The sequence below is a fragment of the Geotrypetes seraphini genome, chromosome 1 (genome assembly GCF_902459505.1).
Source record: "Geotrypetes seraphini chromosome 1, aGeoSer1.1, whole genome shotgun sequence".
Taxonomy (NCBI): domain Eukaryota; kingdom Metazoa; phylum Chordata; class Amphibia; order Gymnophiona; family Dermophiidae; genus Geotrypetes; species Geotrypetes seraphini.
The window spans coordinates 36,843,292-36,859,181 of record NC_047084.1 but is presented as its reverse complement, the minus strand read 5'-3'; the positions used below and the strand labels follow the sequence as shown (position 1 = coordinate 36,859,181).

The following is a 15,890-nucleotide window of genomic DNA, read 5'->3' as shown; positions in this document are numbered from 1 at the left end:
GTCCTTTTCAGAATTTTTAAATTTAGACAAATAACTACTAAATTTGGACAAAGAACTTCTTTTTAGCATGGAATATAATTTCCAGAAATCATATTTTTCGTTTATATGCATTTCTGAATATGCATATACATTTTATAACATAGCCAAAAACTTCAAATGCAAAACCACTTATCTGTTTCAGGAGAAACCACATTTGAAGTGCTAAACATTTCATGGCCCTTATCAGCACAAAAGGAAAAGTACTCTCCTCTCATGCTGTGAACAACTGACAGTTTAAACTTCACTAATACATTTGGACAGACAGAACTCATAAAAAAACCCGGGATACTGCAGGACTTGGGAATCAGATGAAGGGAAGAATTTGGCAAGGTCTGAAGCAAGGACGGTGAAGGGTTTTCCAATAGGAATGCAAAATAGGCTGACTGGAAGAGGAACCGACAGCAAACGAATGCATAAAAACTTAACGGGTTATGTCCTCTTCCAGGGAGCCAGAGGGGGCCAGCCCACACCAAATATCGGCCATTCTAACTGGCACAGACAAATAAGGGTTGATTTGTTAAGTATAATCAAAGACAAATTCCTTTTTTAAAATTAGCTAACATATCAAGGGATCCCCACAGGTAGACAGACATCCCCCCATTGTGCAATGGAGGACAAAAACACTTCCCTGAATTCCTGGCCCCGCCCATCTCTGGACTAGGGAAACGCAGTACTAACAGGTCCACACTCGCTTCGTCCTCAAGGACGTCTCAGACACTCTCAAACACACAAAACACAACAGATTTCAGTTCAGTTACTCAACCAGAAAATAACAGTTCCTAGAATCCCTTTCCCACAACTTTTCAGCGACAGATCACGTGGCTTACTAGGCAGGAGATGAGAGACAGGATAGGGATGATCAATCCCCACTTACCAGATAGTGGCCACTCCAGGTACAGATACAGATACAGATTCTTGTACTTTAAACTGAGACTAGATAAGTCAGTTGAAGCGGTCCAACGTCCTGAGGTCTGCCAACCCCCCAAAAGGAAGGCAGCCGGCTAAGCAGACATATCAGCCGTAGGACCAGAAACAAGTGACCAATCGAGTAACCAGTGGTCAAGAGACCTTCAAGTCCCTGTTCGGAAGCCAAATGAAAGGTCACTTGGACACACAAAGTCAGAGGCGTGAAGAAAATACAAGTTTTATTCACAGCATGCATGCTGGACCCCTGAGCTCCAAGCTGGCTCAGAAGTGCCGAAACCAGGAAGTTACAGAGATATTTATTCATTTTTCTGGCTATACAACTGAATTCTAGAAAAAGCTTTTCACGTGTTACTTTTCTTAACACTCATTGGTTCTAAGCTCACACTAGCAGGTCACTAGCAGGACACTTATCTAACTCTTACAGTTAAATGTACAGAAGGGCAGGGTACATCATGGCTCAAACTCTTATCTATTCAGCTTACAATGTGGTAAGGTAGGGACATACATTTTAGGCAGATGAAGTCAATAGATTATACACTGTTTTCAGCTATGTAGGCCAGAGCAATATTTTAAACAACAGTTAACTATTTCATGACCCTACACTCTCACTGCCAAGAGCAGACAGCTACTATTGGCTGTTTTGAAAGATACAGAGTTTTTTGGGTTTTTTACCTGAGAAACAATTTAGAGAAAAGACAGAAAGCAGTTGGTGTGAGAAGGGGAAGTGAGCAGTTGGGAGTAGGAAGAAACAGTTTTTCTGTTACGTCCCTTCCGGATTCTATACGCTAGGTGTTCAATCCTAACCTGCAGTCCGGGTGTTGCAAAAATCTAAATTTTTTCAGAACACATGCTACACTCCCCTTAGTGGTAGAATCAGTTTCAATTTCTGCAAGCGGTGACTTCAGTGTCTTGAGACCCCTTCCCGGTGGTCCGCTGTAGGAGAAAAGGACACAATCCTGCGGAGCCGGATTGCAGCTTCACAGAGAAACTCTGGTGGATCTGTGAAGCCAGCCTGATATGTGCCACCTTCTGGAAGTACCCAGGGTCCCTTCCTTGGAATTTGCTGGCTGGTGACCCCACAGTCACAGGTTTCTAGCGCAGGCTGAGTGCCTCTGGACAGGAACCCACCCGGATTTCAAGGAGCAGGCTGCCTTTCCAGCTCCCGACCACGTAGCAGAGAACATAAGAACATAAGAAGTTGCCTCCGTTGAGGCAGACCAGAGGCCCATCAGGCCTATTGCCTGAGCAGTGGTCCTTGACTGTCCCTATAACCTACCTCTACGCCTATCTGTACCCCTCAATCCCTTTATCCTCTAGGAACCTATCCAAACCTTCTTTGAAGCCCTAAACATGCTCCGGCCTATCACAGCCTCCGGAAGCGCATTCCATGTATCCACCACCCTCTGGGTGAAAAAGAACTTCCTAGCGTTGTTCTAAACCTGCCCCCTTTTAATTTTTCCAAGTGCCCCCTTGTACTTGTGGTTCCCCATAATCTGAAAAATCAGTCCCTGTCTACCTTTTCTATGCCCTTCAGGATCTTGAAGGTTTCTATCATGTCTCCTCTAAGTCTCCGCTTTTCCAGGAGAACAGCCCCAGCTTTTTCAGTCTGTCAGTATATGAGAGGTTTTCCATCCCCTTTATCAGTTTAGTTGCTCTTCTCTGGACTCCCTCAAGTACTGCCATGTCCTTCTTGAGGTACGGTGACCAGTACTGGACACAGTACTCCAGATGCGGGTGCACCATTGCACGATACAGTGGCAGGATGACTTCCTTTGTCCTGGTCGTGATACCCTTCTTAATGATACCCAACATTTTGTTTGCTTTCCTTGAGACTGTGGCGCACTGTGCTGACGCCTTCAATGTTGTGTCTACCATCACTCCCAGGTCTCTTTCAAGGTTACTTACCCCTAGCAGTGATCCCCCCATTTTGTAGGTGAACATTGGGTTCTTTTTCCCTACATGCATGACCTTGCATTTCCCTATGTTAAAGCTCATTTGCCACTTTTTGGCCCACTCTTCCAGTGTTGTTAGGTCCCTTTGGAGATCTTCGCAGTCTTCCGTGGTTTTAACCCTGCTGTAGAGTTTGGTGTCATCCGCAAATTTAATAACCTCACATTTTGTTCCCGCCTCCAGATCGTTAATAAATATATTGAACAGGAGCGGTCCCAGCACCGACCCCTGCGGAACTCCGCTCGTGACCCATTGCCAGTCAGAGTAATGGCCCTTTACTCCAACCTTCTGTTTCCTGCCTGCCAGCCAGTTTTTGATCCATCGGGGGACCTCCCCTTGCACCCCGTGATTCCACAGCTTATTGAGCAGTCGTTCGTGTGGTACCTTGTCGAAGACTTTTTGGAAGTCAAGGTAAATGATGTCTATGGATTCCCCTTTATCCACCAGGCTGTTTACCCCCTCAAAGAAGTACAATAAGTTGGTGAGGCATGACCTACCCTTGCAGAAGCCGTGCTGACTCAACTTTAGCTGTCCATTGTTTTCTATGTGTTCACAGATGCTGTCCTTAATCAGTGCTTCCATAATCTTTCCCAGGACCGAGGTCAAGCTCACTGGCCTGTAGTTTCCCGGGTCACCCATTGAACCCTTCTTCAAGATGGGCGTGACATTTGCTATTTTCCAGTCCTTCGGGATCTCTCCAGTTTTTAAGGATAGGTTACATATTTGGCGAAGTGGCTCTGCCATTTCGTTCCTTAGTTCCTTGAGTACCCTTGGGTGAATGCCGTCCGGACCTGGCGATTTGTCGCTCTTTAGTCTGTCTATCTGCCTGAGGACATCCTCTTGGCTTACCTCTAGTTGGACCGGCTTTTCATCCTGATCCCCATTTACGATCTCCTCGGGTTCCGGAATCGTGAAGACTGATGTGAAGAACTTATTCAACCTGTCAGCTATCTCTTTTTCCTCTTTTACCACTCCCTTTTTGTCTCCATCATCCAATGGCCCCACTTCCTCCCTTGCCGGTTGCTTCCCCTTCACGTACCTGAAGAACGATTTGAAGTTTGTTGCTTCCCCCGCCAGTCTCTCCTCATATTCTCTTTTTGCTTTCCTAACCACTTGGTGACACTCCCTTTGGTTTTCTTTGTGCTCCTTTTGGTTGTCCTTTTTCCATTTATTGAACGATGCTTTCTTGTCACTTATCGCCTTTTTCACTGCATTTGTTATCCACACTGGGTTTTTTGTTCGATTTTTTTTTTTTTTTGCACCCTTTCCTGAACCTGGGGACATACAGGGGAGTGAAGTTTCAGGTCTCTCAGGATTGCGAGAGCCTGCTAAGATACAAAATATTCTTTTCAAGCATCCTCAGGTAGCCAAGTAGCTGTAGCCACTTAATTTCTGGCATGTGCCTGTCATTCTGGCCTGCGCAATGCGTCCTCTGTGGTGGTGCATGCCTGTTCTCCACTGGTGCGGGTTGGTGTGGTTGCGGTGCTGGGCATCCTTTATGATTTATTTTGAGTCTTAGTACATATTCTTCTGGTGCAGAGTCTGAGAGACGGTCTCTTTGTACCTGTCTTTGGATGCGAACACTGTTAACATAAAAACATAAGCAATGCCTCTGCTGGGTCAGACCTGAGGTTCATTGTGCCCAGCAGTCCGCTCACGCGGCGGCCCAACAGGTCCAGGACATGTGCAGTAATCCTCTATCTATACCCCTCTATCCCCTCTTCCAGCAGGAAATTGTCCAATCCTTTCTTGAACCCCAGTACTGTACTCTGCCCTATTACGCCCTCTGGAAGCGCATTCCAGATGTCCACAACACGTTGGGTAAAGAAGAACCTCCTAGCATGCATTTTGAATCTGTCCCCTTTCAACTTTTCCGAGTGCCCTCTTGTTCTTTTATTTTTCTAAAGTTTGAAGAATCTGTCCCTCTCCACTCTCTCTATGCCCTTCATGTTCTTGTAAGTCTCTATCATATCCCCTCTAAGTCTCCTCTTCTCCAGGGAAAAGAGTCCCAGTTTCTCCAATCTCTCAGCGTATGAAAGGTTTTCCATACCTTTTATCAGACGTGTCTGAACCCTCTCGAGTAACGCCATATCCTTCTTAAGGTACAGCGACCAATATTGGATGCAGTACTCCAGATGCGGACGCACCATCGCCCGATACAATGGCAGGATAACTTCTTTCGTTCTGGTAATAATACCCTTCTTGATTATACCTAGCATTCTATTCGCTCTCTTAGCGGCCGCTGCACACTGTGCCGTCGGCTTCATTGTCATTTCTACCATTACCCCCTAAGTCCCTTTCTTGGGTACTCTCCTTCAATAACATCCCTCCCATCGTATAGCTGTACCTCGGGTTTCTGCTTCCCACATGTAGTACTTTACATTTCTCAACGTTGAACTTTATCTGCTATCTCGTTGCCCATTCCCCTAGTTTGTTCAAGTCCCTTTGCATTTCTTCACAGTCCTCTTTAGTCCGAGCTCCACTAAATAGTTTGGTGTCATCCGCAAATTTTATTATCTCACACTTCGTCCCTGTTTCTAGATCATTTATAAATATATTAAATAGCAGCAGCCTGAGCACCGAGCCCTGCGGGACACTACTTGTGACTCTCCTCCAGTCCGAATAGTGGCCCTTCACTCCTACCCTCTGTTTCCTACCCGCCAACTAGTTTCTGATCCATCTATGTACATCTTCTTCCACCCCATGGTTCTTCAGTTTCCGAAGGAGGCGTTCATGGGGTACCTTGTCAAAGGCTTTTTGGAAATCTAGATATATGATGTCTATGGGGTCTCCTCTGTCTATCCGTTTGTTAATTCCTTCGAAGAAACGCAATAAGTTCATTAGGCACGATCTCCCCTTGCAGAAACCATGTTGACTGGTTATCAGAAGTTTGTTTCTTTCAAAATGTTCATCAATGTTGTTTTTTATCAGTACTTCCGCCATTTTCCCCGGAACCGAGATCAGACTCTGTAGTTTCCCGGGTCACCTCTTGATCCCTTTTTAAAGATGGGCGTAACGTTGGCTATCTTCCAATCCTCCGGGATCACACCTGTTTCGAGGTTCACCTTCAGCAGCTGTCCTTTCAAGGGCCGAATTCTTGTCAGTATAGGTTGGACTGACCTCTTCTCAGGTATGGTGCTCACTGTCCTAAGTTGCTCCCTGTAATCCAGTTTCGCTGGCTGTTGGGAGGGGATCCGTAGTTCTTTTCGTTTCTCCCACAGGTTTCATCAAAGATATTCAGATTTTTCCTCCTAGAGACATTCACAGGGCTACACCTCCATTACCACGGTTCTGATTCCAGACATCCTCAAGTTCCTGTGCAGTGGCTATGCCACACAACCCCCTCCCCAGAGTAGGCATAGTTTCCTCATAGGAGGCACTCACAGGCTGTCTTCTACTGTTTTGTCAGAGTCAATTCGAATTGGACACTTGTTAATCCTATTTTGTCTGCCTCCAGCTTGGTTTCTGGACTCCAGCAAGATGCTGGTAACAGAGTCCAGGGTCTGCAATATTCTGCAGTGCATCTTAGTCTTCGGGATCCTTGAACCTGTTCCAGTACCACAAATGAGGGCTTAGGTGGATATTCCTTATACTTCCTCGTGCCAGAAGGGCTCAGTGATTTGGAGAATTATTCTAGTTCTATGGTCGGTCACCCACTTTTTGCGAATTCCCCTTTTCCGAATGGTGAATAGAATACACTGTGCTAGCTGCTGTCTCCAGGGGAGTTTCTAGTGTCTTTGGATCTCCCAGAGGTTTAGCTCCATAATCTCCCCAGAGCATCGCAGATTTCTACGTTTCCATGTTTCCAAATCAGCATTTCCAGTTCGCAGTTTTGTTCCTTGGCCTTGCAATGGCTCCTGCACTTTCATCCCAGTGATTGTAATTCAGGTGGCTTTCTGCCAACAGGGGGGTCCACATCCTTCCTTCCTGGGACAGCGGGTACTCCAGGCTCGGTCTCATTGAGTGTATGAAAATGTGGTAGGGACGGCAGTGTCTCTGCTGCAGACGTAGGCAAGTTCAGGAAGAGATGTGGAGAACCCTTTTTCTGTATGATAAAACACAGGTGTTTTCTTCCATACTGTTCCTTCTTGTTGATGGTACTCTCAGCTTTCTGAGTCAATGTGGAGGTAAGTTTGCCTGCATTTCATATGACAGGTTTGGAGCGCGAAGATCAGATCTTCTGCAGATTAGATATTTGGAGGATCATGCTCCTTTATTTGGAAAACATTCCTGAGTTCTGGGCTGTCTGATCACTTTTTTGTACTTATTGCTATGCCTCACCATGGTTGGCCAACATCCAAGTCCTCAATCGCTCAATGGATATGAAGGACCATTTCTGTGACTTATATCACCCTTGGCGAGCAGCCACTGATTTTGCTTACCACACTCTTGACAGGAAGGGTAGCATCGTCGTGGGTGGTATCTCGCTAGGTCAAGAAATGGTTGAGTGAAAAGCAACAGAGGGTAGTGATCATTGGAGATCACTCTGAGGAAAGGGATGTTACCAGTGTTGTGCCTCAAGGTTCTGTTCTTGGGCCTGTTCTTTTTAACATTTTTATAAACAATATTGTTGAAGGGATGTCAGGTAAAATTTGCTTCTTTGTGGATGATACCAAAATCTGCAATAGAGTAGACACGTTGGAAGGTGAGATTTAACATGAAGAAAGAACTGGTGAAGCTTAAAGAATGGTCTGAAATTTGGCAGCTAAAATTTAATGCTAAGAAATGCAAGGTCATGCATTTGGGCTGCAAAAACCCGAGAGAATGGTACAGTTTAGGGGATGAAGAACTTATGTGCATGACAAAAGAGCAGAACTTGGGTGTGATTGTATGTGATGATCTTAAGGTGGCTAAACAAGTTGAAAAGGTGATGGTGAAAGCTTGAAGGATGCTAGGGTGCATAGGGAGAGGTATGGCCAGTATAAGACTTTGGTGAGACCTCATTTAGAATATTGTGTACAATTCTGGAGGCTGCACATTTAAAAAGATATAAAAAGGATGGAGTCAGTCCAGAGGAAGGTTACCAAAATGTTACGTTGTTTTCATCATAAGGCGTTTGGGGACAGACTTAAAGATCTCAATCTGTATACTTTGGAGAAAAGGCAAGAGGGGGAGATATGATAGAGATGAGAGGACATAGGATGAAGTTAAGCGGTAATAGACTCAGGAGTAATCTAAGGAAATACTTTTTTACAGAAAGGGTGATAGATACATGGAACAGTCTCCCAGTAGAGGTGGTGGAGACTGAGACTGTGTCTGATTTCAAGAAAGCCTGGAATAGTCATGTGGGATCTCTTAGGGAGAGAAAGAGATAAATGTTTTTTGCAGATGGGCAGACTAGATGGACCATTTGGCCTTTATCTGCCATCATGTTTCTATGTTTCATCGCAAAATAGCTAGATTAGGATCAGCTCCACTACCTCAACTCCTAGCACCTCCTATCATTAGTTCAATGATCAGTTGTCCAATGAATTAAGCCCCTTATCTCCTCCTTCACAGACAAAAAATATATTTTGCTATAACAGTGATCTAAGACCAATGTACCCTTTGCAAAGACACAACTACCCTTCTGTAGCTTTCTCTATAGAGTCTCCTTCTGATTCCTCTCAACACTTTGGAGAAACATTTTTTTCTCCTTTTAAGAGAAAGCTTGGTCTCCTCCTTTCCTGGAACACCCTTAGGAGCATAACCTTCCTGGCTGCCTCTCACAGGTTCTCTCGATTCCATGATGCCATGGAGTTCTTCTCTTATATTCTGACTCCTATTCTTGGAATTAAAAGAAAATACACCTCCCTCTGATACCACAAAACTCAACCCTCTCAAGCCTGAATTTAATACATAGAACAGACAGACAGTGGCGTACCTAGCATATGTGACACCCGGGGCCCATCATTTTTTGACACCCCCCATCTATATGAAAAATATGATTTTTAGTAACAATCTACATATTGCACAACAAGAGTGTACCTAGGAAAATGCAGCATCTTAAACACTGCAGTGAGCACTAGAACACCAACATATACATTGTAAAACTAAACAAACCAGATCCTGCACAGTCAATTGATCCTGTACAGTCAATGCTATCAGAAAGCCATGTCCCTTTCATACACACAGACAGATACACCCTTGCCCAATATGGAATAATCACAATCTAAAAATAGAAATATGTAGACAAAAGTTAAACTGAACTGCCAAGAAACCAGACTCTGCATACAATGCAACACCACAAAAACAGTAATACATGTCCTCTAATACTGTGCAAAATATAAAGACAGTAGATGTAAATTTGAAAAAACTGATACATAACAATCACCACTTTACAAATTAACAAATAAAAATAAAACAAATAATGAGAAATAAGAAAATACCATTTTATTGGACTAATCCCCGTAAGCTCAGTCCCCATCCCCGCAAACCACCTGATTCCATCCACACAAGCCTTGAATTGTTTATAATAAAGTATAAAAAGAAACAATATTCTGTACAATTGTCAATTTATAAATCAGTGTCTTTTCCCCACTCTCTGTTCCCCATTTCCCTTCAGCGTCCTCAGCCCACTCTCTCTCCTCTTTCCTTCAGCGCACGCACATAAAAACAAGCAAGTAATTTTATATAATATTCATTCTATTCATTCATAAAAATTAAAGTCTAAATAATGCTAGTCACATAACAAAACATGATTTTACAAAAATAATTCCCTGCACAGTCAAGCCTGCAAGGATTACTAGATGTTTTTCAGCAGCTCCCCTCCCTCCCCCCTTACCTTCGTGGCCAAGTCAAAATGATCTACCAACAATAAAATTTTAAAAACACAAAGCACACTGTACGTAGAGAAAATGTTAATTATCATTTATATTCCATGGGTTTTCAAGGAGGTCAAGGCAGATGACTTTATGCAATGTCACCTCAGTAACAACTATACAAAAATAGACAAATATACTCCCTCCCTTTTTACTAAACCGCGATTGTGTTTTTTAGCACAGGGAGCTACGCTGAATGCCCCACGCTGCTCTCGACGCTCATAGGCTCCCTGCGCTAAAAACTGTTATTGCAGTTTAGTAAAAGGGGCCCATAGTGCAAAATATAGACAGCATATATAAATTCTCAAAACCGACACATTTTGATCACTAAATTGAAAATAAAATCATTTTTCCTACCTTTGTTTGGTAATTTCATCAGTCTCTGGTTGCTTCAAATATTTATTCCCTTCTTTCAGCCTCCTGTATGCTTCCTCTCCTCCAGACCTCATTCCCTCCCCCATCTTTTTCTTTATTTCATCCTGCCCCCTTCTTTCTTTCTCTCTCCATGCCCCCTTTCTTTCTGTATGTCTGTCTTTCTCTTTCTCTCTTCGTGCCCCATTTCTTTCTTTGTTTCACCCTGCCCCCTTCTTTCTCTCTCCATGCCCCCTTTCTTTCTCTATGTCTGTCTTTCTCTCTCTCTCCCCATGCCCCATTTTTTTTCTTTCTTTCACCCTGCCCCCTTTCTTTCTTTCTAGATCACTGTTTCCCCCCCCCTTTCTTTCTTTCTGGATCCCTGTCCCCACCTTTCTTTCTTTCTGGCTCCCTGTTTCCCCCCCTTTCTTTCTTTCTCCCTGCCCTCCCCCATGCCACTGCTGCCACCAGCACCATGCTGCCACCACCGCTGGGGAAAGGCTGCCACTGGCCATTGGAAACAGGCCTGCGCCGAAATCGCCCTGCTTCGTTTCCCGCGGGCCAACCAACTCAGGCTCTCCGACATCAATTCTAACGTCGGAGAGGACATTCCGGGCCTGCCAGGCAGCAATTGGCTGGCCCAGAACGTCCTCTCCGATGCCAGAATTGACGTCGAACGGCTATAGTTTGGTCGGCCCGCGGGAAAAAAAGCAGGGTGAATTCGGAGGGAGGGAGAACTGGCGCCGGCTTCTTTCAGATGATTGCTATGGCAGCCTTTCCCCGGTGGCATGCCAGCAGTGCACCCCTTGGGCCCGTGCACCTGGGGCGGACTGCCCCCCCACCCCCCCTAGGTACGCCACTGCAGACAGAGATATCTTTTTTGGATCCTAGGGGTCTATACACCCATTTCTCAGAAAGAGGTGTGAATCCAAATAGGGCTAAACCTCATAAACAAACTGGTTCCATTCATTTGCTAGAGCACAAAGACCGATTTAATTTTCTGGAAAATAATGTTCGGTTCACTGGAGCATATCATCTAACTTGTGCCATTTTTCATAATATTGGTTCCCTATTCTACTGTGAGAAAGTTTCAGTTCCATCTAGCCTTACAACTACATAAATTCTCTTGTATTTCTATTTGATTAGTACTTCATTTTAAAGTATGTAATATTTTTTAAACTCTCTTTGTTATTTTATATGATTGTACAACTTTTATAGAGACCGTAAGGATCTTTTGCCCATAGGACTACAGAGACCTCTAGTGGCCCTAGGTGAGTATTAGACTTTGACATATCCCCACAGTTTCTCGAGCAAAGTGATACAGACCGAAGATCTATCAAACATAGCATCCTGTTTCCAACAGTGGCCAACCCAGGTCACAAGTTCCTGGCAAGATCCCAAGGAGAAAAACAAATGCTGCTTATCCTAGGAATAAGCAGTGAATTTACCCAAGCTATCGTAATAATGTCGTACAGGCTTTTAAGAAATTATCCAAACCTTTTCTAAACTCTCCAAGCTAACCGCTTTCACTATATTCTCCGGCAATGAATTCCAGAGTTTAATTACCCATTGAGTGAAGAAATATTTTCTCCAGTTTGTTTTAAATCTACTACTTAGCAGTTTCATCGCATACCTCTAGTCCTAGTATTTACATTGACTCATTCCACTCCACTCAGTATTTTATAGACCTCTATCATATCACCTTTGAGCCATCTATTCTCCAGGCTGAAGAGCCTTAGCCACATTAGCCTGTCCTCATAGGGAAATCGTTTCGTCATTTTATTGTTTCGTCATTTTATCATTATCCTCACCCTTCTCTATGCCTTTTCTAATTCCGCTAGATCTTTTTTGAGATACAGTAACCATAACTGCACACAGTATTCAAAGTGCAATAGAGCGATACAAAGGCATGATAGCATTTTCATCTTTGTTTTCCATTCCTTTCCTGATAATTCCTATCATTCTATTTGCTTTCTTAACTGCTGCCACACACTGAGCTGAGGCCTTCAGCATATCCTCAGCAATAATACCTAGATCCTTTTCCTGGGCAGTGACATCTAACATGGAACCCTAAATCACATAGCTATAGTTCAGGTTCCTCTTTCCCACATGTATCACTTTGCACTTGCTCACATTAAACATCATCTACCATTTTGATGCCCAAAGTTTCCCAGGGTTCTTTTGCAATTTTTCACCAGCCTCTTGCAATTTAACAACTTTGAACAATGTTGTATCATCAGCAAATTTAATTATCTCACTAGTTATTCCTATCTTTAGATCATTGATAGATATGTTAAAAAGCAGTGGTCCTTTCCATCTTTCATCTACTCCCCACTGCCACATTTCTACATATGCATTCACTATCCTCCTTTCACTCATCTTCTTGCAACCCCCTATTTGCCTCTCCTATATAGTTCCACAATTTACGGTATTTCCCCTCCCTCTTCCTCCACCCCCACTCTTATGGCTCAGTATCTCCTCCCCTCCCCCATCATGTCCAGGAAAATGTTCTAGATGTCATCACCGAGGATATGTTGAAGCTCTCAGCTCAGTGTGGCAGAGAGAGCTAAGAAAGCAAATAGAATGTTTGGAATTATCAGGAAAAGAAAGATGAGATTGTTATAATGCCCTAGTATCACTCCACGGTGCGGCTGCACCTCAAATACTGTGTGCAATTCTTGTGCTGCATAAGAAAAAAGTTATATAAAGGAGAAAACGGAGGGTAATACGATGTTCATATAAAACTTTGGGCTCCTTTTCCAAAGGTGCGCTAGCGGTTTTAGTGCGCGTTAGCCGCTACCACCTCCTTTTAAGCAGGTGGTAATTTTTCAGCTAGCGTGTGCTGTAGCGCGCGCTAATCTTGTGCATGCGCTAAATACGCTAGCGCACCTTTGGAAAAGGAGCCCTTTGTGTATCAAAATTTTTTTAAATCCTTTAATGTACTACTAATAGCTACTGCAGAAATACCATTCCAAACTCATTCCAACCAGGGCAGGATTAATTCGTCGAGGGCCCCTAGGCACACAAGCACACTGGGCCCCCTGCCCCGCCCCACCCCACCATGCACCCAGGCGGAAACAGGAAGCTGCGTCAGAGGGAAGCTTTGGGCAAGCAGCACCGCTTGCACAATTACAGTTCCTGTTGCCTTTCTTACCCGCGTTGCATGCTTGTTTTACTTTCCGTCGATGGGGGGGGGGGGGGCGCATTGCCGATCGGGGTGGGGCCCGCGTTGCTGATCAGGGTGGGCCCGCGTTGCCAATCAATGCTGGAGGGGCCCATCGCCGTTTGGAAAAAACAATGTTGATGCCCTCCTTCATCGGGCCCCTCTGACCATTTCGGGCCCTAGGCACGTGCCTACTTGGCCTATTGATTAATCCTGCCCTGATTCCAACAAATCTTCATCAAAATGTCATATTATTTCAATTTTATATCAGTTTTGTAAATGTTTCTATTTAGAAAAATTGTATGTGTCTTTCACTTGGGATTTGAGGTGCTGAATGATCAGATCATAGGACCTATTATGATCTATATATCATTCCAGGTTCACATCCTGGATAGAAATGTTGTAGTCATTTATGCTGCAATCCTCCTATCTTCCATATAAGTGTTTTATCCACAAGTGCTGGACAAAAATATTTTTTATGTATATAATATGAAACCCTATCATTTAAATCATTCAATGTGCATAACTAGGGTGAAATATGCCAAAACCACCATACTATCATTTAAAATACGCTTAAAGAAAAAGGCAAAACTTATCTAGGTGGAATCAGCCATCACCAGCACTGGTATTGTTCAATACTATTCCCGACGCTCACTGGTAAGAAAGAGCATTTCAGTCTTGAACAGATCTTCTTCGGGGGATGAATCAAGAAAGTTGCCTTTCCTTGTAAGCCATTCAAATGCAAATCAATGCTTAACATGGGGTTCCGATGCTGCGACCAGTGGTCTGGAAGTCTTGTAATAAAAGTTATAACAGAATTAGAAAAGGTACAGAGAAGGGTAACAAAAATGATAAAATGGATGGGACAACTTCCCTATGTGGAAAGGCTAAAGTGGCTAGGACTCTTCAGCCTGAAGTAGAGACGGCTCAGGGGAGATATGATAGAGGTCTATAAAATAGATGTGAATCACTTGTTCACTCTTTCCCAAAATACTAGGACTAGGGGACATGCAATAAAGCTACTAAGGTAGATTTAAAACAAACCGGAAAAAATTAAACTTTGGAATTCGTTTCCGGAGAATGTAGTGAAATCAGTTAACTTAGCAGAGTTAAAAATGTTTGGATAAATTTCTAAAAGGAAAGTCCATGGGCCATTATTGAAATAGCTTAGGGAAATCCACTGCGTATTCCTAGGATAAGCAGGATAAAATCTGCTTTAATCTTTGGGATCTTGCTAGGTACTTGTGACCTGGTTTGACCACTGTTGGAAACAGGATACTGGGTTTGATGGACGTTCAGTCTGTCCCAGTATGGCAACTCTTATGTTCTTATGCTTTTATTCTTACTTTTTGCTAATATGTTTCTATGGGGCTCTTCTGCTAAAGGATGTTACACCCTAATGCATGTGTAGCGTGCAAAAAGCTTAGCGCAAAACACTTTAAAGCATTTCGCAGTAATCTATCTGCTAGCACATTACTTTTATTTTTTTAAAAAAATATTTTTGGCAGGGGTTATGGCATGGAAGCATTATTCAGTTAACATGTTTGCATTAGTGCATGCTTCTCAAATAACTTAATGTGGGTGTACTTAGCGCCTCCTACATAGGAAGCAGTAAGTGCTCCTGTATTAACTTTTTTTTAGGTCATGTGAGCATTAGCACATGACCTGAAAAAAAATTGACAACTGCCTTAATTAAGACCACATTAGAAATGGGCCCCCTTTTACAAAGCTGTGGTAGCAATTTCTGCACGGTAAATGTGACACATAGCCCATTCAATTCCTATGGGCTGCGTCACATTTGCCGTTCCAGGACTTGCTGTCACAGCTTTGTACAAAGGGCCCTTAGTGGCAGAAAGGCCCTGGGTTAAACCACACTATGCCCCTTTTTCAAACATGTTTTAGTAAAAGGGTCCCTTTGGTATTTTTCATTGCAAGCATGATACTTTGTTCTAATAAATAGATGAATAAAAAAAAAATAAAATAAAAAGATAAAGGAGGTCTTTTACTAAGATTAACTCATTTAGCTCATGGGCTCTGCTCCAGATAACGTGCTAAATTTTTGTAAAAGATCTCCAAAGTACTAAAATGAGCTGATATCCTTTCAAGCAATGAAATATACTGTATACACGTATATTCAAATATCAATATAAGACTGAAGAAAGGAAGACATACTGAATCTCTGGCTTACCTCTCTGCATGTTGTATCTGCTTCAGATGCAGAACTGACTTGGCAAAGAATGATGACTCCATAAAAATATTTATTGAAATCCATTGTGCAGAGGAACTAAATTCAGTAGCCAAACTCAGCTGTTCCAGTGAAAAGATAGTAGAAACTGAATGCCCAGCTACCCTGACAGTGTGGTAAAGCAAAGCCCCTCCCAAAGGGAAATAGTTTCCGATTGAACTTTAATGCAACTATGCAGTCCAATCAGCAGAAACTTACTTTGATATGACTCAGACGTCTTTCTGTGTTTTCTGCTGTTTAAACTGTAGTCTTTTGAATAATATTTCTCTTGCAAGGCAAGCCACGCTGCTGGTAAGATTTAAAGTAAAAGAACAACCACAAATTAGCAAAAGAAACACACTGAACACATGCTGATCAGAACCGGAACGGAGAGGAACGTCCACTGCATAAAATGAGATCGACCGTTCACTTTCAT

General features: G+C 43.2%; 1 protein-coding gene across 1 annotated transcript in view; it reads right to left on the bottom strand.

Annotated features, from left to right (window-relative positions):
* The window catches only part of CD180 (CD180 molecule), a 47,245-nt gene extending 31,707 nt beyond the window's left edge, over window positions 1-15,538 (bottom strand). The window contains exon 1 of the mRNA XM_033929964.1: window positions 15,419-15,538. Coding sequence (XP_033785855.1) covers window positions 15,419-15,502 — 84 coding nt within the window. The 5' untranslated portion in view covers window positions 15,503-15,538. The remainder of the gene's footprint in view (window positions 1-15,418) is intronic.
* Window positions 15,539-15,890: the final 352 nt, after the last annotated feature.